The following is a 23,088-nucleotide window of genomic DNA, read 5'->3' as shown; positions in this document are numbered from 1 at the left end:
AAGTGAATTATTTCCTTCCTATTAATATCTTAAGTAATTACAAATTGTATCCAAATCTTTCACTTGGGTAAAAGTGCAACAGTAATGTAAACGTGCTACACGGCCACTTTTAAGTAAGTCTTTTTCTTTTTAAGTCTTTATCAGAAAGAATTAGACATGAAGGGGAACATTTCATTCTTTGGCCCAGAGTAGTTCTACTGTTCAGTTCTTATTTATTTATTTGTACTGAACCTTTATGCAGCAATCACAGTGTTATGGGAACATTATGGTTCAGTGGTGGCAGTCTGTGGGCAGAAAGTCAAACTGCATCAAAAATATGTGGTACAACCAGTCAGTGGGCTAATCTTGCTTGTGCTGTTGTTGGTCCATCAGCCACCCATGGTGAAGAATGAAGTTATACAACAAGTGAAAAGTGTCTACAGCAGCCACTGCTTGTACCCTTCATGTTCTATTTTTTTGGTCTTTGATGGTCTTTTTGTGCTTCATCTAGATTGAGCGATGTGCAGCTGGGATTTTGGAGGACTCAACGGGAACATATCTGCAGTGGTTGAAAGCCCCTCTCTGTAGGCAAATACTAATGAAAACGGACACAAGTGTAATAGTGCAAACTAAGCATAATTCTACCTGTCTTGGATCTCCAAGGCTGCCCCTCCTTAAAAGCCACCTTTGTTTTGACTGGCTGCTCCTCACCTGCTAAACCTTCCCTTTGGAGGTGTGGCCAGATAACAGAAATCGCAACACACTGACGTCGGCTTGGCACGCAAACAAAAATAAACCCAAAAAAAGAAAGAAAAAGCTTCCAATTAAAGTATTTCTTATGCAGGATTATAGATTTGATGATGTGTTGATTAGTATGGAAACAAATAAATGGCTATTATTGGTTTGTTTACACAGACATGTTTTTAGATGGACAACATTTTATAATCTCAACGTTCTGGTTAAGGTTTAAAATATTTATCCACAAAAGTAAGTAGAAACTACAATTACACAGTAAAGGCAGTAAGGTCTGCATACCGACGCAACAGAAATACTAAGCAGCATGATAGAGAAACACCCTCATTCCACTGATGTCTCTGCAGTTTAAAACAAATAATCTGAACTTTCAATAAACCCTGGAGTTTTATTTCTGCGGACTTTATTTTGCTGCGTAGTCAAACACTGCTGGCCTTAATGTTTGCCACCCTGCAACTAGGCACTTTAGCAACCTATTGTCTGCAATTATAACAAATGTGGTATGTCGGCGACAAACAGGGACAATATCTGCGGCTTAGCTGGAAGACCCGATATGTGAGTGTCGAGCCAGCTGTGTAGTCAAGACTACAAGTCTGTGATTAAAACAATGAACAAAGATATGAGTCATACGCAATCACACATTGTCTCCTTAACAGAAAAATAAAGAGTCATCTCTCTCGCTCCTGCTAACTCCCGCACACAGAGTTGTCTGTACCAAACACAAGAGAAAACAAAGGGAGAATTTTTCCACCAACCATTAAAAAAATAATTACACAGATGTCACCAACATGGGAGCCATGAATTACTGGACAGTGTAATATTAGAACAAAATATTTGATATGACCGTTCCATAAAGCACGCTTAGTGTGTGGCTGCTGATAACACTGAGTTGGTTTAAGTGCTCACTCAACATTGATAAGCAATGGCTGAATTATGGTGAAATACAGACTTCATCTTATGTACGCACTTGAGTGCTTACACACACAAGATCATTTACAAATTTTAAACACAAACACACCACGTGCACAAAGAGTTCCGTACAAAAGTGTAGTACAAAAATCGTTCAAAGGCAAATTGCAGTTCAATACCTTTAAATGTTTACAGACAATACAAAATGTAACTTTTAGTTATAAATTGTAACATGTTTTTATTAGAGGAGGGAAAGCTCCACAAAGTAATGTTACTGTCGCATAATAATCTTGACCTATGATTAAATCTCTAAAACTAATATGGGGGGAATTTCCAATGGGATTCATATAGTGGAAAAAAAAGTTGTTGTTGTCGTTTTTCTTTGCGAGGGGAGGGGGTCATTAACGATTCCCTAATTTTTCACTAATTTCATACAGTTTCAGTTTGTCATGTACTGTTGTATATTAAAATATTTTGATGGGAATCATGTTTTAGCATGTATCATGTAAATATATACCCGTCATTAGTGATAATGTTACAAAACTGCACTGGGGTTAACTGCATCACCGCTGCTAATGCTACAGCAAATGTGGGTCATATTTGGGTCAGAGGTCAGTATAGGTTAGTCCACACCTTCATCACTTTAGTGCTGCGTCAGTGCAGCTTTATCAGTTATGACTGATTTTCAAAACCATTTCTTATTTCTCACCGTCAAAATATACTTTTGCTGTTTGGGAACAGATTATTAGGCCTCTTCTGGTGCTTCTACTTCTTTTCAGGGTGTTTCGTTCACACAGTGATGAAAAATCATTGTCTTTTTAATACAGTTTTTTTATCCAGACTTAACAGGTATTTTAAAATGTTTAAAATGCATAGATTTCTGTCATATTAGGTCATTTACAGATTATATGCAGACAGCTTAATGCTCACATTTGTAACCATCTACAAGAGGCCCATTCTGAGGTATCCTGTTGCTATAAACTTTTAATAATAGACATACGAAACTAAATCAATTCAGACGTTTCTAGCTGATACATGTTGCTACGTGGAATTAAACCTTATATTACAAACCTCATTTGTATAAGTGACTATATCAGTCGAAGTTACCACAAGTTACCATTCATTTGGAATTTATGTCAGATATTCTTCTCGTGTAGCTCTGCTTTGTTCCTCTCTAACTTCTGAGAACCTCCACTATGTCCACCATCTAATCACTAACTGTGCCTCTAAGTGATTTGGTGCTGAACAGTGTGTTTATCTCAGCTCTGATGAGAGGGAAGCTAAAGCGTTTAAAGAATTTGTTAGTCAGTATCACTTCTGCATTCGATCTACTACGGGGCAACTTGTTGACAGTCTTTAATTGTTTGTGTTGTTTCAGATTGCTGCTGCACATTGTCAGCACTGTCTTATTTCTCCTATTTTCATCCTTATTTTAAGTAGAAAAAGCTTTACCTCCTTTGGTCATTTTAGTTGTATTCAGATGATGGATCCACAATAGCTGTTGAGCTCTGACACATAAACACTGTCGTTTCATTAATGTCCACTGTCCCATAAAATAAATAAGCGTAAACATTTGGTAATACTGATTACTGCTGCAGAAGCTTTCTGACTAAGGTGCCTTAGTCCCTGAATATACTACAGAATGACACAGCGGTCCTTTACAACAACCGTGCTGTCATACCGTTGTCATGCTACAGCAGTTCTTTTTCATTCACGTAACTCATCAGATGGAAATGAATGCATGCATTGTGCTGAAAGTGTAACGTAAATCTCTCTGCTTCAGAGCCTTTTCTGACAGGAACAAGGGGAGACCAACAGCACACTGCTCGCAGGAACGGTCCAGGTCATACTCCCTGCGCGCATTAGCTCAGTCTTAGTCCACATAACACACAGCCAGTGACTTCACCATGACATCACAAGCAGCTGAGTAACAATCTCGGGTGCCTCTGCTGTCCTTGTCTTCACTCATCAGTACTGATTCAGCTCTCCCACAGTCTGCTGTCCTTGACGTTATCTTTATGAATCCAAGTTTGTCATCTTTTATCAGCTGACAAGCAGTTCCTGTAGTGCATCAAGGCTGCACAACGCTTTCAGTCTGTACTGAAGACTGAAGTCCATCAGACGATAAGGGAGTCTCGGCTGAGGAGAGTGCTCTGATGAGGACAAAAAAAAAAGTGTAAATGATCAAAGCAACAACATAGCATATCTTATTGAACAGTGTGAGGCAGTAAAGAGAGAGTGGACATTAGCCAAACGTGGTTATTATGGTGAAGTGGAACCTGGGACAAAGTGCCTTCAACTCTTTTGTGAGATCACTTGAAGATTCGTTTCAAGACCTTACTTGAGGTCAAAACACTGACTCTTCTTAATCGATGTGTTTTGTAGAAGACGTCTTTGACACAATATAACATTTTGACCCAGGTTTGTGAGTAAGGAGACAACCAGTTATTATTGTTATAGTGGAGTTGGAGATAGAACAGAATCTTCTACCTAGTTTTCATTCTGGTAGCATCTGAACCTGACCTGCCAAAGGTACAACAACAACACTTACTACAGGCCTACAAACCTTTTTTCAACTCTTTCCCAGCCAGTTCCCTGAAGAAGACATTTTAATATGAGGTATTTTCAATTATAAAATACATTAGCTTTTGTGTATAATTCAACTAGAGCTTTCTTCAAGTTCAGGTCGCACGGAAACTTTGAGGCCTAAAAAGTTGCAAGTCCACATTAGCAATTTCTGCATATTTTAGATACTGTTGGCTTTATTTGAGGTGCAGAAATCGACCAGCCAGGGACCGGAGTCAGACAGTGTGTCTCATTTCAAGACTTTCTGCAAATGCAACAGGCGCACAGCAGGGTGAACAAATAGTTGGTAGCATACTCCCAGCCATATGCTATGAGCAGCCAAACTTTGCTAGCATGGGGTTGTGGCTATTAGCGAGTTCTTCATTGTGAGCGAAGACACAAAGTTTCCCAAAGTAAACCGTGGGGACAACCACCACGAAAACGTTTGTAACAACAAACCGAATGAGACACCCTCACTTTTACCAAGCTGAAAATGTTAAAGATGCTAACCAAAGATAAGCAGCTAAAGCTATAGCTATAGAATGAAGCTCTGCTTAGCTCTGCCCACTTTTTCTAGAAACTGAAAAGAACTTTAACCTAATCCGTAAAACCAGAATGATCAATTATTTCTTTATTTATAGAATGAAGTGGCTGCTGTGTTCGACTGCCCTTGTTAACGTGACACTTTGTCCTCAAACTATTGTACAGGATCTCTAAGCTCATGAGTTCCTCAACAGTTTTGTGGGCTCCTAGCCAAGTGCACGTTATTGGAAACACCCTCAAACAATGGGGAAATACAGCACTGGGTGTTTAGTGATTTGAAGCTAGCCTAGTGTTATCATTTTTCTAGTCTGTATTCATTAATTACACACCAGTACCAAGAAAATATATTGAATATATACTCTATACTTTAAATCCTTAAATTTGCATACAATCCCAGTAATTCACGATGTTACTCACCACTTTCCTGGACTTGTTTCTGGGATCTTCTCTGTGACTCGCTAAGGAATGAACGGGCGGCTGAGGGGAGTGAGTGTTTCCTGGTGACGACCTGTCAGTTCTTACTCGCTCTGTCTCCGTGTGAGGAGGCAGCAAATCTGCGTCGGGCCTGTTACTAGGTGAGCGACTGCAGTGCCGACTGGATTCCCCGCTGCTCTTTTTCAGGCTGCTCTTCGAGGGTGTGTCTGAATCTTCATCACCCCGGGCCCCAGTCCTCCCCTGGGTAACCCCTCGTAACTTAGCTTTACGCTCCAGCAGGCTGTTGAGGAAGGTAGCATCATAGTCCTTCTCTTGAGAAGAAGTTGAAGGTGGACCTGCTGTGGGAGGAGGTGGGACAGTGCGCTCCCTATCTGACGTGTCCCTCCTCTTTTTGGGTGAAGGTAGTGGGCTGATGTCATGTCTGTTTTTCTTGATCCGCCTGGGTTGCTCTTCGCGGTCGCTGATGTCCTCAACCTCATTTTCATTACTGTGATAATGCTGAGGTGGGGCAACTCGGTGAGAAGGGTATCGGCTGTACTCCAGATGCTCCATCTCATACTCTCCCTGTTCTTCGTCCCTCCTCTCTGCCCCTCTGCCTCCTCTCTGCTTGTAACAAGCAGCAAACTCCTCCAGCTCGTCCAGTGAGCCGGTTCGCCCTGCAGTTCGGTATGTTTTTCTTTGAAGATGTTCAGAGCGAGGGTTCCACCTGTAAAATACGACATGAGTTAAGTGTACGCCTGTATCTCTGCATAAGGCATTCTGTGTATTCAGACAGTCCTCCACCTGTTGTGGTTTTCCTCATTGTTGTGGTTTTGTTGCCGCTGATTCCGTCCGGGCCTGCGCGACTGAGACGAAGATGGAGGGTCATCGCTGTATCGGCGCGGAGGAAGAGGCTCGTCCCGTACGTGGCGAGGCTCTGGGTCAGGGTCATCATGATAATGGTGGGGAGATGGGGGATTATCGCGGTAACTCTGTGGCTCCGGACTGCGGTTTTCACGGTAGCGCTGAGGTTCAGGCTGAGTGTCGTGATCGGGGATGGCTGGCAGAGCGTTCTTCTGGATGTTGCGATATGTTTGGCGGAAGCCACTTTCTCCCTCATGGAGGGAGCTCAGTTCAGACAGGGCACAGGCTAGATAGAACAAAATTAATGAATTAATCAAATAAGTAACACCTGCCAAAAAATGAATTAAAAGCGCCCTTCTCCCAGAACAAGACCCTGCAGATGAAGAACATCAAGGTTTTAAAGAAGCTGCCTTAAGTGTGAAGTGAGAGTCATTAAAAAAAATACACTTTCAGGGAAGTAGGCATGCAAAACGGCAACTAGATAACATCCAGACTAGAGGAAATTCAGAAGGCAGATTTGCTGAGTGCAGGGAGTCATGCCAAGAGAAGACAAAAACAAATAAAAGACACTACCAAAGCTGCAGACAGCATCAGAACACTTTAGTAGTACAGTAAAGCCACAGAGCAGGTTTATGAGGCTTACACTGGTGGCTGGTGGACCTGGCAGGGTTGAAGTGAGCCAGCTGCTTCTCTACATACTGCAGCACCCTGAGAGAATCCTGATCCTGAGGTGAAGGCACGCGGTAGGGAACCCCTACAGCGTGCACGGGCACTGCAGATACACACTCGAGTCATCAGAAAGGGAACTTGGATGTGTGTTTTATTAGTTTGAGGACCATACTGGTGTTTTTCTACTTTACCATAAACTGAACAAATAACAAATAGTTTATCACAGGGACATTCGGGCTGACTACATTTCTTTTAACCTTTTTTTTCTAGCTCAAATGACAAAAAATATAGTTAACACATGGCAATCAGGTAATCACGAGTAAGTCCCCACCTGCTGTGAGTAGGGTCCCATCTGAGCCGGGGACTGAAGATATCTTGTCCACCAGAGAGGGAGGAGCAATTGGGACCATGGTTGGGACACCAGAGACGAAATACGGTGGGTAGGGAGGTGTCTGAGGTGAGGAGGTGGTTGTCTTTATACCTTTTCCTGCCTCATACACTTAAAGAAAAAAAGAAGAAGAAGGGAAAAAAAAGCAAAATATAATCTTGTTCAGACATGCGTCAGTTCTCCGAGCACAAACCTGTGCATTTCTGAGTGTGTGTTCATACTCACAGTGTCTGGGGCAGCAGCACGTGTCGGGGCAGCACCAGCAGCTGACGTAGCAGCAGCAGGAGTGAGGGCAACACTGACACCAACAAACTCCAATCAAGAGCAGGAATAACACACTGCCAAGTGCCACTGCCACCACAAACACCCACTCTGCAAGCACACACAGCACAAAATCCTGCACATAAATAAATACGTATGTCCTACTCAGCACACTGATACAGGATCAGGTTCATTTGATCATTCTGGAGCCATACTGTATTCTGAGAATGCCACGTGAAAAATAATGAGTAAAAACAAAACACAAAAAACCTTTAAAAATGAAAAAGTAGTGTAAAACAGTTCAAGCAGCCTGCTCATAAACACAATGGCCGTAAAATGTAACGCTGAGAGAAACTGAAGGCTAAAAATGTTATTATCAGCAGCAACCTTTATTCTTCATCCGTGTTTATATAATCTCTAAAGCAGGGGTGTCAAAAAAGGTAGGGACTAAAATTGGCTCAGCACAGGCTCCAATCCAGCCCCAGTGCATGGCTTTGGTAAATGTGAAAGAGAGCATACATATTGGACTTTCAACTGTTTTCTTAGCTCAGCTTTGGCTACATTCATACTTCACCAAAGTAACTAAGTAACAGAAAAACAATTAAATGACAGAAAGGGTTTTGTTTTTTTAGTATCTACTTACTTTGTATCTAGAAATGGCAGGGGAGGTTTGTTCGGTAAGACAAAAACATTTGTTGTGAATTAACAGAACTCTGTTTTATAATTACAGGACAGTCTGACCAGTGAGCTACCAGAAGATTCAGAACTTTTATTTTATTTAACACTTTTATTCATCACAACTGCAGGCCAAGGAGTCATGCTAACAGATTTATTTTAATCACTAAAGCAGCATTTCTCTATAAGGTAAAACACTGACATCTATGACTTTGTGTGTAGCCTGATTTAATTCTACCATTTTTTAATGTGATGTATTTCCTGTCAAAGCAGGAAAAAGGAAAAGTGAACTGGAGCGCACTGGGACATCACAAAGGAACAAAAGGCTGGAAAGCTGCAAGTTTATGTCCCCTCGTAGATTTCGTAGATTTTCTTGCACTTATTAACCTTGTCGGGTTGTTTTTGGATAGGAAAATGGGAACAAATGACATCTTAGTTGGAATATGAGTTACAGGAAAAAGGAATGATTGTACAAACTGTTATTAAATACCACAGCTTTGGAGAGAAGGATAAAGTGAGTACAAGAGATAACCTACATGTATCTGTCTGGGGGGAAGGCAAAGGAAAGGGAAGGCGAGCGCAGATAAGGAAGTCTTTAACAATATAAAACTAAAGATGTTTTCTCTCATACAAACAAACTAAAGGACACCAGAAGAAAACACACACTCATGTGCAGGAAACCTGTTTTTGCTACAGGAAGGAAAAGGACAGTTTACTGAACGCTTGGCTGCTACCACCAAATTGCTTGTTATGTGATATCGTTTGGAACCGTAATGACTCCTTAACACACGCACAGATACACACACGCACACTGTGGGAGTCATCGTGGACAGCAAGTCATGCTGGGAGTTGCTTCCATACAATCTGCACATTTATACATTTATACAAAAGAATCCGATGCATCATAAAGCCCTCCTCTCCTTTAGATTACTGTGTTTTTGACTGGATATTATCCGAATGGTGTGGGAATACTTGCTGACCACAACCACAAATAACTTTAATGACCATAATAGCTGTTTTCCAGAGCAGCTCATCTTAGCGGGAGCAACGACCAGCTCATTACTTGATGGGTGTGGATGAGTCTCTGAGTTAAAAGAAGGTGAATCACCAGCACTTGCTGCATTATTAGATGTTGTGGGTGAAGAACAGGTTAGACCATTGACTGTAGAAAACAGTCACTGGGTTAGACAGTGTTACAGGCAGTATTAGCACAGGAACCACTGAACATGGTGTAAAAAGTGATCTTTTTTTATTCTTAAACTCATCTACATAGTTCCTATATTCATAGTCTGAGCAGTCAGCAGTGTTAGTATGAATGAAAGAAAGCAGGTGCAGGGGGGGAATGCACTAAGCCCCTACCTGGCATTATCTTCAAATCAAAGTCTGGCAGGAGGTCTTCAGGAACACCTGAGAAACCTGGAGAGAGAGCACAGTGGACGAGAGGAGATTGGGAAAGAGAGAGGAGAAGCAATGGAGTTGATATAAACTGAAATGACTGATTCAAAGAAAGTTATTGCAGTAGCGGCATGCATGCATTAAAAGTGATTTAAGAGAAAGACAGAGCAAAATACGAAGAAGGAATGAAAATAGACAGATAAACAGCATGCATGAGAGGACATTGTGGTTTTTCACTGGAACAGGGGTGTCAAACATAAGGCCTAGGGGTCTGAATTGGTCTGGCAGAGACAACAATCCAGTCCACAAGACAACTTTCGAAAATAGGAAGGAAGATCCAAATCTTTTACTTTAAACTGTATTTTTAATGTTTTACAGCCTCTATTAGTGATATAAACTTTCCCCACGGCTTTTCATATCACACCAAAGTAGCAAAGATAAACAATTAAATGACAGAAAAGAGCTACCAGAGCTTTAACTTTGTTACACATCACCAGCATTTATTGTTACGGTGAAAAGCTGAGATTTACTATTAAAATGACATGTCTTTTTCTTAGATCTCAGGGATTAAATATGTAGTTAAACATCTTTACACTGACAGAAATGGAAGTTTTACTGATCTGACACACTTAAGATCAAAGTGGGCTGTATGTGGCCCTCGGCGTACAGTTTATGGTCCCTGCTCTAGAAACATTTCAAATCAACTGATTAGAAGATTGATTGTCTGACTGCTGAAAAAAAACGAAAACAGACTGGAGTTTGAACGAGTCTCATCACTATAGCTGCCAAGTCAATGAGACTTTGTTTTTATAGAAGCCGACAAAAGTTACTAGAGAAAGGTCAAGTGTATCACGTAGCTTTTAGCTTCAAGAACTATAAATATCTTCATTCATAGTGCTGAAAGATGCACCTGAAATATTGAAGTATTTCCTGAAATGCCAAACTACTCCAACTATTCAGGTCAACCAAATGGTGAAGATTGGCTGTTGAGGTCGCTGCTACAGCAAAAAACACTAAAAATGTCATCTAAAATCTGAACTCCAGATGGCTCTTCTTTTACTGATTCCTATTTATACAGTTACTTTTCTTATGCTGTGTTTGTAACATTTTGGAAACAATTTACCTATTAAGCAAAAGTTTTCTTCCAAGAACTTAATAATTACATTAATCCCAGGCCAGCTTTATTAGCACTGTTTATTGGGGTGAAATAAAGACATACGTTAGATGCCTAACTGCACAATTTTACTCTTTATTTAATTTAATGTTTTCCACTAAAATGGCAGTGTGCTTGGTGATGCATGTTAAGGCTGATGTGTTGTCGATAATATTACATATAGAGTTTGTGCCTTTTGTCTTCCTCCCCTCACCCCCAACCAGTCACAGCAGATGGCTGCCTACCCTGAGCCTGGTCCCACTGGCGTTTTCTTCCTGTTAAAAGGGTTTTTTTTCTTCCCACTGTCGCCAAGTACTTGCTCATAAGGGGTCATTTGAGGTGGGTTTCTCTTCAATTTATTGTAGGGATCTTACAATGTAAAGCACCTTGACATGTCTATTGCTGTGATTTGGTGCTATACAAATAAAATTGAATTGCACTGAATCGATTTTAGATCATTTTAATCTGTCTAACCCTAAGTTTAGGGTTAGACAGATTAAAGTAAATGGTAAATGGCCTGCATTTGTATAGCGCTTTAGTCAGTCCCTAAGGACCCCAAAGCGCTTTACACTACATTCAGTCACTCAAAGTCATATCAAGATAAAAAATAAATACTAGTTTACTAGTTGTTTTTTAAATTTCTCAAATGTTCCTTAACACATTTTTAAAGAAGAAGTCAAACAAATGTCTGAATACAACATGTTACATGAGAGGAACTGTGTCACGAGCTGGTGCAGAAATGTGTGTGAATGTGTTTGGTTTGGGTGCGCAAGTGAAAAAGCCAGCATATGAGTGTGTGATACAAACAAGCACTGGTATTTTGCTGCTGAGTGTGTCATTCTGGCAAAGAGAGGAAAGGAGTGGTAAGTATAAAAAACAGTTTGGAAAGGGTGCAAGCTGGACTACTTTGGCCTGATTCTAGCTGACAGTGCACATACCTTATTTAATATCTTTCTAGTAGGCTATACATGTTCTTTGCTGGATTTGAAAACAGAAAAAACCTATTAAGGTTATTGCATTTAAAAACGATGTCGACATTTATATCGCTTTACTTCAGACCGCTGCAATTTTTGTTTTTATCTGCTGCTGTCTTCTGTGATTCTCATGCTGTTGAAGCATAGCACTTGTCCAGCTTCTACTAAATCCTGAATTTGCCTGAAGACTGGTGATAAACCAAGGTTTTCTTTCAGATATGCAGGGATTGCATACTTGACCCTACATGCGATCCTGATAGGTGCCGTTTAACAAAGCCATATATACATCTCCTTCAGAGATTAAATGTATGGGGAAAATGAGACTATATGTTGGGGCTGTTTTCACACACTAAAACCAGACAATATTGAGCCCTTCCTTCCTGTAGGCTTATAGTCAGGGTTAAATCAACCTTGTCTGAACAGTTTCAAGAGATCAGTCTATCACACTAACCATGTATCTAGAATTTTCCATTAATATGTATAAACTAGATACAATAAAAATAATTCAAATCTTTGCATTTTAGGCCATTAAATATGTATCAATAAGTATTAGGACCAGATTAAGAAAAATAAATATATTACTGATCATCTTTTCAATGTCCTCATACTGATCATCACACTGTGTTTATGAGGTAAAAGAGAAATTCTTTCCTTCCTTTTACTGAAACCAATTCTGAAGTACGATTTCACTAACTCAGCGGGTATAGCAACCGCAGCAGTTTGTCTTGAAACAACAACTGTAATCTTCACATCTCGACTTTTTTCTCAAAGTAGATTTTCCTTTTTTTTCTTTCTAATGTGACCTAATACTCCATCGTAAATGTGCACTGTGAATTTCTTAGATGCTATTTTTGTAAATATCCAAATAGACTGTATATCTACCTTTCCTAACCCTCTCAGTTGCCTTTTATAGTCTATGGACTGATTTCTTTTTTAAGGATGGAGGTCGGACTTTGTGCAAAAATCCAACCATGTGACACTTATACTTTATACCGAGTGTCTCACCTCGTTCCTTCTCTGCTGCTCTTAAGCTGATAGCAGTTTTAAAATAGAGTTCACTAATCAGTGAAGTGGTTGATTCAAAGTACAACACAAATTCTTTAGAAAAAATGACAAAAGTAGTACTGGCATGGCTTTAGATAGTGGATTGCCAGCAACAACGTTAGTGAGCAAGCCGGCTGCGGGTATCAGAGAATTTATCTGTGTTAGCGGGTAAGCCAACACTAGTCAGAAAAGCCTGTATTATCTAATGAAACCTGTCTGGTCAAAATTTATCTGAAGGGGGAAAACTACAAATATCAACACAATATTTTAATTCAGATGTTAGCTAATGTTAGCTAACACGTCCTTGCCCAGTGATAACACCTGGAACTGAAAAATGAAACCAATATCAAAGTCCCAAAAGAGACCACATGAGAAACGTGGACTAGCAGAGCTTGACCAAAAGAGGGAAGTCTAGCTGACCCAGAAAAGCAGCAGAAAATTGTTGAATTATTTTCTCTCTGTGCATTTTGTATCAGAACCATATCGTTTCTGACTGTAAATTTAAAACCATACTGATCGGCTACAGGATTGAGCTCTCAAAGGCCCACATTAGCATCACCCTCATCTATTGTCTATCACTGTGCTCTGCCGACCCTCCTCCACATCATTAAATCTTCCCTGTCTTCTTTGCTGTGAACCCATTTGCTCAAAAGACAAAAGATGCCTTCAGCCATTCACTGTGGCCTCAACTGTTGTTATGGAGACACAAGAAGCGCTTCACATGCCATATTAGCTACACTAAAACCAGAAAATATAGCATTTAAGCACCATGGTGGATTTAGGGTCTATCACATCAGGGTGAAAACTCACAGTTATGGAACCTGTAACACAACTATGGAGTGGAATTCACTCTATCAAGAGGAAACTGTAAAAGCTTACTGCTGATTACCTCTGTGTATGTGTGAGTGTGTGTGAGAGAGACTGTGTTCTTTTGTGCATACACATAAGTCTTTGAGTGCCAGCCTAACAAAAGTTCAGCCTGAGTGTTTTAAGGCACCAAGAGCTACATAGCTTCTCAACAGTTTCTCTGGTAACATGTAAGTGAACAAAGACAAGTACACTGTTACTGTAACACAACACCTTACTGATACATTCAAAATACACACGTGTGCAGACACACAGTGACGCTGAAGGACTTAGTTTTCAAGTCTAACATTGTACAAATTTCTGTGAAATCAATGACTTTTAACACAGTGTTTCAGTTGATTTACAAGCTACATATATTTGCAGGTTACATCAATAATTATGACACTTCTTAGTTTTGACTGCAAGTTCTTATCTTTCATTTAAAAATTCCATGTAAATTATAAGCAACTCACCAAGAACCAAAAGCTCCACAGACGCTTCGTTCTGTCCCTCCAGATCATCAGATATGACCACTTTGCAGATGTATACTCCACTGTCTCCCCACTGGACTTCTCCTATCCTCAGGTCAGCCTCTGAATTGGGGGAGTTGAAAGAAAAACAAGTGTCTTACAATTTTTGGCACTCTGGAATCAAAATAATAATAAAAAAGCATGACTTTCAAAAACACGTGAATGATGCATGGTTGGAATTATTACCCTGAATAAATCTTCCCTGTTTGTTTGCATTTCTACAAAGTTCAAAGACTCAGATACAAAGTACTACACACATTACACTGCCAAACATCTCATTGAATACCACAAGCATTAATTAGGCTAACTGCCATTGTGGAAAAGCTTTCAATAAGATCTCAGAGCCTGGCAGCAGGTTTGTTTCCTTTCAGTCACTTAATGGTCCCTTAGTGAAGTGGCCACTGATGTTGGGCAATAAGGCCGGTCTCACAGTCTGCGTAGCAAAGTAGTTCAGGGATATGTGTAGGCTAGTTAGGTTTTTCAGTATATTGTCTGTGAGCTCAGGATAATGTATGAAGTTATTTGTTTTTATGTTTCCATGACTGTGAAAGGATTCAGAAAAATGTCATTTAGCATATTTGAAAATCCCTGACACATTAAAAGAGCAAAATACAGTTAGGATTTAAAGGTCCAAGCTAATCGTCTACACTCACTAGCCACGTTATTTTGTAGAACTGTTAAACTTCTTGTTACAAAACTAAGAAATCAGCCAATAACACGGCAGCAGCTCAGTGCATTTAGGTATGAAGACAACTCAGTGGGAAAGAAAGGTGATTTAATGTCTCGATGCATGTTCAATCATCCAGGTAAGGAAATCCCAAAAAGTTGATTCTGTTCATTTGGACGTAGCGTTTTCAGTTGAACAGTAAGATTGGAAAAAGATTGCTTATTGTCAATTTCTCTACCACATTCAGATGGTAGCAATCACAATTTGGCATAAACAACACTGCTGCATGGCTGCATCCTGCATTGCATCAACAGTAGAATAGAATAGAATAGAATTCAACTTTATTGTCATTGTACATGTCACAGGTGCAAGGCAACGAAATGCAGTTTGCATCCATCCAGAAGCTTTAGCCATACTATAGATATATCACAAATATATATTAGCAATAATATAGGTATACAGATATCTATAATACTGTATATATAGATATATTACAGTACAGGTTGGTGGTAATGGTATAATGATATGGGGATGTTTTCTTGGCACACTTTGGGCCCCTCAGTACCACCCAAGCATTATTTAAACCCCACAGCCAACATGAGTATTGCTGCTGACCATTTATGACTACAATGTACCCATCTTCTGATGGCTGTTTCCCGCAGGATGATGTACCATGTCAACAAGCTCAAATATATAATAAGTGGTTTCTTAAACATGACAATGGCCTCCACAGTCACCAGATCTCAATTCAGTGGAATGGGAGATGTTTCTAGAAACCTGCTGAATCTATGCCACAAAGAATTAAGGCAAAGTGGGTCCAACCCAGCACAGCAAGGTGTACCTAATAAAAAAAACAGTGATTGTATGTTACATATAGAAATCTAGTGATAAAAGGAACATGTCATTGTCCATTGTCACAGTTGAGGAAAATCACGAAGCTTAGCTAGAACACCAAATAAGAGGGTGGGTTTGGTGTAAGATGTAATATGATGGTGATATGATGTAAAGAGGGAGAGCCATGTGCATAAACATGACTAGCTTGCAGACTTTGCTTCATTTGGCTCAGGAGTCAAAATAAAAGACAATGTTGGTCCAATGATTCTATTGTGAGGAGGTTGACATATAAATACAGACAGGAAATGGATTGTATAATTCACTTCCTTTTCCTGCTAACTGAGGAAGGGGAGGAGAGACAAGCTGTCACCAGTCTGGAATACAATCTACTTTTACTACTTAATACTACTTTTTTCATTTAAAACTACATCTCCTTTTCTTTTCTTTTGATTCTTGCTGTCTTCAGAGTATGTTATAATTTCCCTTAAACTGTGTGCGTACCATGTACGCCATTTAGTTAGCAGAACACCCCCTACCCAGTGCATGCTGGCACAGACTCCAACCTCCCTGGGACCCTGAATAGGATTACATGGGAATGGATGACTGGGCGTCTCCAAAGGCAATAAGGTTGAAATTTTTCACTTTTTTTGTCCATTTACAACACTGACCTGTTTCGTGATAGGAGGTGGAGTGGGGACAGAAAGAGGCAAGAAGAGAAGGAGAAAATAGGAACTCAAAGAGCCTTACACTGAGAGAAGTGACTGTTGGTAGGGTGGGATGTCCAGTGATCAAGAGAGTGAAACTAAAAGCGGGACATTGAGGTACATCAGAGGGAGGAGTCAGAGGTCAGAGTGAATAAGTGAACAGCGTGAAAACCATTTCTTTTGTCTGTAGCCCTGGCTAGTGAAGAGAAGGCCAGTTCTTCAAGAAGCTTCATAAATCTGTGGCTGGCACACAAGACTACCTCTCTGTATTCAACAAGAACACACACAACTACACACAATCCTGTATACACGGCGTTCAGATATTTATATATGTATTTTACGTCTCTGCTGATCTCTGAAAAGATGGTTTTGAAAAAGTATTCACACTCAGAACAACTGAAAGTGTTAAAAAGTATGCAGATTTTAGCAACAGGTTAATAGACTCCACATGTTGCAGCATCTGACTTGTTCCTTTTGGATATTTAAGTATTAAGGAATCTGGGAGAAAGGTGAGCTTGTGCCCAAGCTGTGGGTTTTATGAACCTTGCCAGGCTTGGCAAAACAAGAAAGAAGAACATAAGACTGAATCAATGCACTGAGGGAAATCTGTGATGCTGAAAATATTGTTCAGACATTATTTTACCTTTGCAGCCCTTGCCAATTGCAAGCAAGCGTGCTGTAATTCCTTTTACAATGCTGGTGAGCTCAATTTCAGCCTGTTATGCCACAAAAAAGTGCTGCTGTATGACCTGAATTTATCTTAGAAAATAAAACACAACCATAGGTAGTGCCACAGACGCTTACTGTTAATGATGGAGATGTCTCTGTTCTTGTAGTACTCTGACAATGTGACTGAGGAACCAGAGATGGAAGCCACAGTTCGGACGGTCCGACTGTTGTCAGAGCAGTCGAGGTAGCTGGCTGTCATCCCCTTCTCGTACCCTCTGCTGATTCCTCCCGTTCCGCTTGTCAGCCCTCCTCCTCCCAGACCTCCACCCAAGTTGTCGGGAAAGCTAAATGAATCCCTGGTGCGGTCACGACAGTATGACTTGTAGACCCACTGCACCACGGCGGTTTGGTAGGACACGGTGGTGTACTGACATGGGAGAACCACTGACTGGAACAGCACAGCATACTTCTTCTCGTCTCTCACAAACACTTGGACGCCGGAGCTGGATGGAGGGAAGACACCTGTGGGAGAAGATGATGAAGGCTTAGTAAAGTGTGAGAGATGTTCTTCAAAACAATCCATTGACAGCTCTCTGGATTCAGAAGGAAGACACTCCCTCTGCTTTTAAGATTAGACTGAAACCTTTCCTTTGTGGTTAAGCTTACAGTTAGGCTGTAATGTGGAAATTCACGTGAGACCACTAAGCACTTCTTCTCCACTCACCTCGTTTCACTCCACCAGTGTGCTACTACAATGTTGTTACATTTTGTCCAATTTACTCTGTCAGCCATGGCAAATGGAACCCTGAGCCTGGGTCTGCTAGAGGATTCTTCTGTTAAAAGATAGTTTTTCCTCCTCACTATTTTAGGAACACCACTGCAGACAGCAACACAATGATTCAGATACTGAATAGAGCCCTGAAGAGACACCTGCTCCTGTTTGCAGAGTTTAAAAATATCTGAAAAACATGCTACCAGAGGATGGTGAATGACGTCATCTAGATATACCAGCAGACTTAAAAGAATTCCCAAGAATTCTTTCCTCCTTTAGCTGTAATGAAATGAAGCAGCGTGTGTGTTGGTTTGAGTTGCTTCAGCTCAGTGAAATCTGACTCTGAGCTGACCTGATGTTGCTGTGGGGCATCTGAAGCTGTGCTACTCAGGGTCACATGATGAAGGTGGGCCTGGGATCGACAGTTCACTAACAACATTACACAGGAGAGGTAGTCATGTGAAATAAAACACACACACACACACACGCCCAGGAACATATGTGCGCATTTGTGTATACGTGTCAAGCCAAGCTGTGGGAGGACTGGAACAGCGAAGGGCAGAGGTAGGAATGAAGAGGGAGGGGACTTGGCTTAATCAAGACCAGGCCCTTTTATTTTCATTCTGTTACTGAGAATGAAGCACGCCCGCTCCTGAGGGAGAGAGCTGAGTGAATTTATCCAAAATGCAACAAGCTACAGCAAGGGCAAGCACGGTGTTGTGTTTACTAGCAGTGTAACAACTGCAACAGAAACACTACACAAATGTTCATATTATACCAGAGTTCCAACATACCCACATATATCTTTTGAAGCTCAATTAAAGCATACCACCCTTGTGAAAGCTGTTGTGTGTAAAGATCGCTCAGTTTGGATGAGAATACAACAGAATAATCTATTAGGACTGCGCAAAGTTTTAGGCAGGTGTGAAAAAATGCTGTAAACAAAGAATGCTTTCAGAAATATACATTTTTGTTCATTGGCCCCAAATGTATTCTGCAGCAGGACAACGACCTCAAACATTCAGCCAAAGTCATTAAGAACTATCTTCAGCATCAAGAAGAACAAGAAGTGCTGGAAATGATGGTATGGCCCCTTCAGAGCCCTGATCTCAACATCATTGAGTGTGTCTGGGATTACATGAAGAGACAGAAGGATGTCTCTTCATGTATCTGCATCCACAGAAGATCTGTGGTTAGTTCTCCAAAATGTTTGGAACAACCTACCAGCCAAGTTCCTTCAAAAACTGTGTGCAAGTGTACATAGAACTGATGCTGTTTTAAAGGCAAAGGGAGGTCACACCAAATATTGATTTGATTTATCTACTGTGGTTTTGGAGAACTTTTAGATTTCTAATGTTAAACAATGGCTTAGTACAATTTATTTACATTATTTTCATTACTTTACATTATTTAGTACAACAGGAACAATTAGTCAGCTGACTGATAAGCTCAGTAGTGTCAAATAGTGGGGCAAGCAGCAGGATATTTGTAAATTTCTTTGTCTAACATAAGAAAAGACTGACGATATAGCACTGACTTTTATTTAATACAATTAGACTTTGTTATTGATTGATAAAACTGGTGGTTTTGGGGGTATGGACTTTTTTGGATTCGGAAGTTCAGCATGCTGCAAAATGCTTGGGGACCACTTGGTTAGCTGATCAACCAAAAATCAAATGACACATTATTTACATGTATTTACCATTAATTCAATTATGCGAAAGATATTCTGGTTTATCAGATTTAAAATGATTATTTTCTTTGTTTTAAATACCTGTATGCTGAATATTTGAAGTTGTCCTCTAATTTATTTTTATTATTAGTATCATCAGCTCATATTTTCAGGTAAAAGTCTTAGGTTTTCAAAATAAATGAAGCAATAAATTGACTCAAACTAAAGTCTGCTGAAACATAAATTCCTCAGGTGGGAACCTCACTCTGATTTCTAAGAACTGGAGCCCAAAAAAACAAACAAACCCACAAGTCAGCTCTTTCCGGGATCACAGACTGTGGGGTCATCCTGGCTTTATTAAGTTTTCAGAGCCGTTCTTGTTCCAGATGAGAAAATAAAAGTCAGAGGAGGGGCTCTGTGTTTTGGATATTAGTACTGAGGAGATGGGAGTGGCTAGCAAATGTTTTGTCCTGCTGTCGGTCAAACGTGTTGCCTTCATGTGAAAAGAATCGGATGAAAACATGTGGCACTTAAAAATCTGTAAATCTGCTTCTTAAATGATTTGCCATTACTCTTTCAGAGCTGTTTTTCAGTCATAGTCAATAATGTTGGTACCCCTAATTAATATAATTAATATATATGTCGGTTTGATTAAAGATAGCACTTTAAAAAACAACTTTAAAGCACATAACATGTACTTATAGCTGGCAGCTCCAGTGTGTCTATATAGCACTATAAATTTCATAAACATGTTACATAAACTGTAACAAAGAATGTAGGTGTTTTATGGAATATTCCACATACTCCTGATTACAGTCACTTTGCATGGATCAGGACATAAATAAAAATGATGAACTGCAGTTTTCTAGTTTTACTTGTCATTTGTAAACATTTTTACTTGTTGTTTGTTTTTTTTTTAAATATTGTAGGGATTTCTCTCTCTCTAATTTAGACCCAGTAAACGTGTCTGATGTTAGACCTCCTAATCCACAGCCTCCTTTAAAGCTTCTGGTCGGATCATTCACACATGACTGAAGCCCACAAACAGTCGACTGCAGCTCAGCTAGCTCAGCGGACCTACAAGCATTAAAACCCACGTTAAAGGTTAACTGATGTGACTATTAACGTGAGGGGAAATGTTTGCATCTAAGTGCTTAATTCTCCCCCACTACATAGAGTCATTATACCACAAAGTAGGCAGGGCACCTTACTTATCCACAAAGACTACGTTACCGTTACTCCAATCTCAGTTAAACAGCCTGTTGCAGCGCTGTACACGCACGGGAATCACATTGGAATTTTTTAATGCTCCTCTTTCTTACCTGCCAGAAAAACAGTAACAATCCAGCACTCATGGGAGGACAACATATTCCAATTCTTGGAGTTGAATTTCGTAACTGTTTTCTGACCAGTGCCGCCTTCTCTTCGCCTCCTTCTTGCCCCTGATCCGTATCCAGGCTCCAGTTAACTGGCACTTAACGGGACGGCGTCTCCACAAAAGCGAGACCTCCGGCAAGTTTATCAAAATAAGACGACTTCCGGAAACTGCTTTCGAAAAATAAAAACCCAGATAAGACAACATTTTTCGGTAGTGTATTTATTTTAGTTTACTCAGGGTGTCATGGAGAGCATTCTATATGACTATATAAATACAAATTTACATTACATTAAATAAATGATAACTTTAGACAAGATTTTCAGTTCATTATACATTTATTCACCGACTGCAGACGAAGTTCCAAACTCCACTCAGTATTTAGGTTATGTAAAAATAATAATAAATATTCAAAATATTCAGTAGTAACCACCTTTTTCCAAAATATATTATTCTGGTGTTGTATTGTAATCACTCAATATTTTTAATATCTAATATCCTGTAACAGTTTTATATTGTGAGATTTTGAAGTAAAACGTGTTGAGATAAAAAAGCAGATCACCTCCATGGCTTCTCAGATGTTACTGAGGGAAGATTTTCACCACTGACCGATTGTAATTTTATTCTGAAGTTCAAATGTTGCCATATTCACTATCAGCTGTGCAGCTTTACACGGGCTCCCAGTTGTACCTTCCAGCGTCTGCAACAATGGATGGCGGCAGTGAAGTCTTAACCACGGTGAGTAAAATAAAATTAAAGTTGCTGTTGAAAATATGTCACCCTTTCCCACCCTTAGTTAAAAGCTCAGTAATCACTTTAATGATAACAACGGAAGTGCAGGTTATTTTGGTTATCAGCTGATGAACACAGCTTTTTGGGAGGTTCTACGTTGCCATCTAGTGTTTAGAAATCAAAGGTATTGTTTTATTCATTAATGTATTCATCCTACTACAGCGCTCCATGTGTGTTTCTCTCGCCCATGATTCCTTAATCAACCCCCTTTCACCCTTCAAACTCCCCAACTTTGTTATCGCTGATATATTTTAATTATTGTTAGCACTACATAGGGAGATAAACTACTCAGCTGGTTTATATTGTACTTTTAAATCCTTTAATTAATTAACAGATTAATTAAAATGAATTAAAAACAAGAAATTCATTAACGCCTCCCTTGGTACAGGTGTGTCCTGTCATGTTTTAAGTAGGCTATATTTCTCTTCTTAAAAACACAGCCTGGACCCAACTGTTCTGGCTAATTACAGGCCAGTTTCGAAACCCCCCTTTCTCTCAAAAGTTCTGGAGAAAGTGATCTATTTACAGTTGCAGGCACCTTGATCTTAATCAAGATTGATTAATCACCTTCTTGCATCTTCAAAAAATAAAAATAAAATAACTGAGCCTTACAATGGAGTATGGTTGCAACTTGTTTACTGAACCGTCTTGTCAGTACATGTTCAGAACATCAGTGTCCATTTTTACTGCCTCCTACAGGACACGCTCTTCTCCCACTTTCTTACAACATAAATGTAACACAGAACTTATACTGCCTCTCCTGGCATTACCATTGTAGCGACACACTCATTCTATCTGTTTCTTTCAGATGAATAACGGGAACTTAGGATGTAGGTATCTATGAATAATAACTATTATGCATACTCATATATTTATATAACCAACTAATTTCTTGCGATACCACACACCTTGATCTCTGAAAAGCTTCAGTCCGGTTTTAAATCACTACACAGCACTGAGACAGCACTTTTAAGGGTTTTTAATTATTTTCTCTTAACTCTGGATTCTGGCAGCTCTGCTGCCCTCTTGTTGTTGGACCTGACAGCAGCCTCTGACATGGTCGACCATGATATGCTGCTATCATGGCTGGAGTATGCTAGGCTAAAAGGGTCTGCTCTCCAGGGGTTTCGGCCCTACTTATCTGGAAGGACTTTTTATGACAACATGGACTTCCACAGCTCCAAAATAGCCCCTCTTAATCATGGTCCTGCCCTGTTTGCGCTGTATATGTTGCCTCTGGGCTCTGTTTTTTCATGGTACAACCTTTCATTTCACTGTTTTGCAGATGACTTGCAGATCTATCTGACTTTAAAAGCAGGGACAGACCCACTTCAGCTGTTATTACGTTGCCTTGATGACTTTAAACATTGGATGGCTTTACAATTTTTTAAATGAATTAAAAACAAAACAGAAGTTGTCATTTTTGGCAACAATGTTAATAAACACAGTGACAGTGCTCTGGGCCCCTTATCTTCCTACTGTAAGTCAAATGTAAAAAAACCTCAGTGCGTACCTCGAAGGTTCCTTAAACTGTGTAGGCAGCTGAATGTAGTAATCCAATCCAGCTTTTTTCATGTGAGACAGCTAGCCAAGGTTAAGCCATACCTTCCAGCTAATGTCTTTGAACATGTTATTCATCTT

General features: G+C 39.9%; 1 protein-coding gene across 3 annotated transcripts; it reads right to left on the bottom strand.

Moving 5' to 3' along the window:
• Positions 1 to 189: 189 nt before the first annotated feature.
• On the bottom strand, positions 190 to 20,755 carry LOC308399008 (uncharacterized protein). 3 transcript variants are annotated; one of them, XM_080885926.1, is made up of 10 exons: positions 20,603 to 20,755; positions 16,972 to 17,358; positions 13,906 to 14,025; positions 9,380 to 9,436; positions 7,310 to 7,456; positions 7,028 to 7,195; positions 6,671 to 6,799; positions 5,968 to 6,313; positions 5,167 to 5,890; positions 191 to 3,794 (listed from the first exon to the last, which is right to left on the bottom strand). In XM_080885926.1, exons 1-10 carry the CDS (start codon positions 20,646 to 20,648, stop codon positions 3,759 to 3,761), a joined length of 2,160 nt encoding a protein of 719 aa, XP_080742052.1. In that variant the 5' UTR covers positions 20,649 to 20,755; the 3' UTR covers positions 191 to 3,758. The 3 variants fall into 3 exon arrangements, with proteins under 3 accessions (XP_080742054.1, XP_080742052.1, XP_080742053.1); XM_080885928.1 differs by lacking the exon at positions 6,671 to 6,799 and having other exon boundaries at positions 190 to 3,794; XM_080885927.1 differs by lacking the exon at positions 9,380 to 9,436.
• Between the last annotated feature and the right edge of the window lie 2,333 nt (positions 20,756 to 23,088).

Source organism: Rhamphochromis sp. 'chilingali' (genome assembly GCF_963969265.1).
Source record: "Rhamphochromis sp. 'chilingali' genome assembly, chromosome: 6".
In the NCBI taxonomy this organism is placed as follows: Eukaryota; Metazoa; Chordata; class Actinopteri; order Cichliformes; family Cichlidae; genus Rhamphochromis; species Rhamphochromis sp. 'chilingali'.
This window is presented reverse-complemented; position numbering and strand designations above follow the sequence as displayed.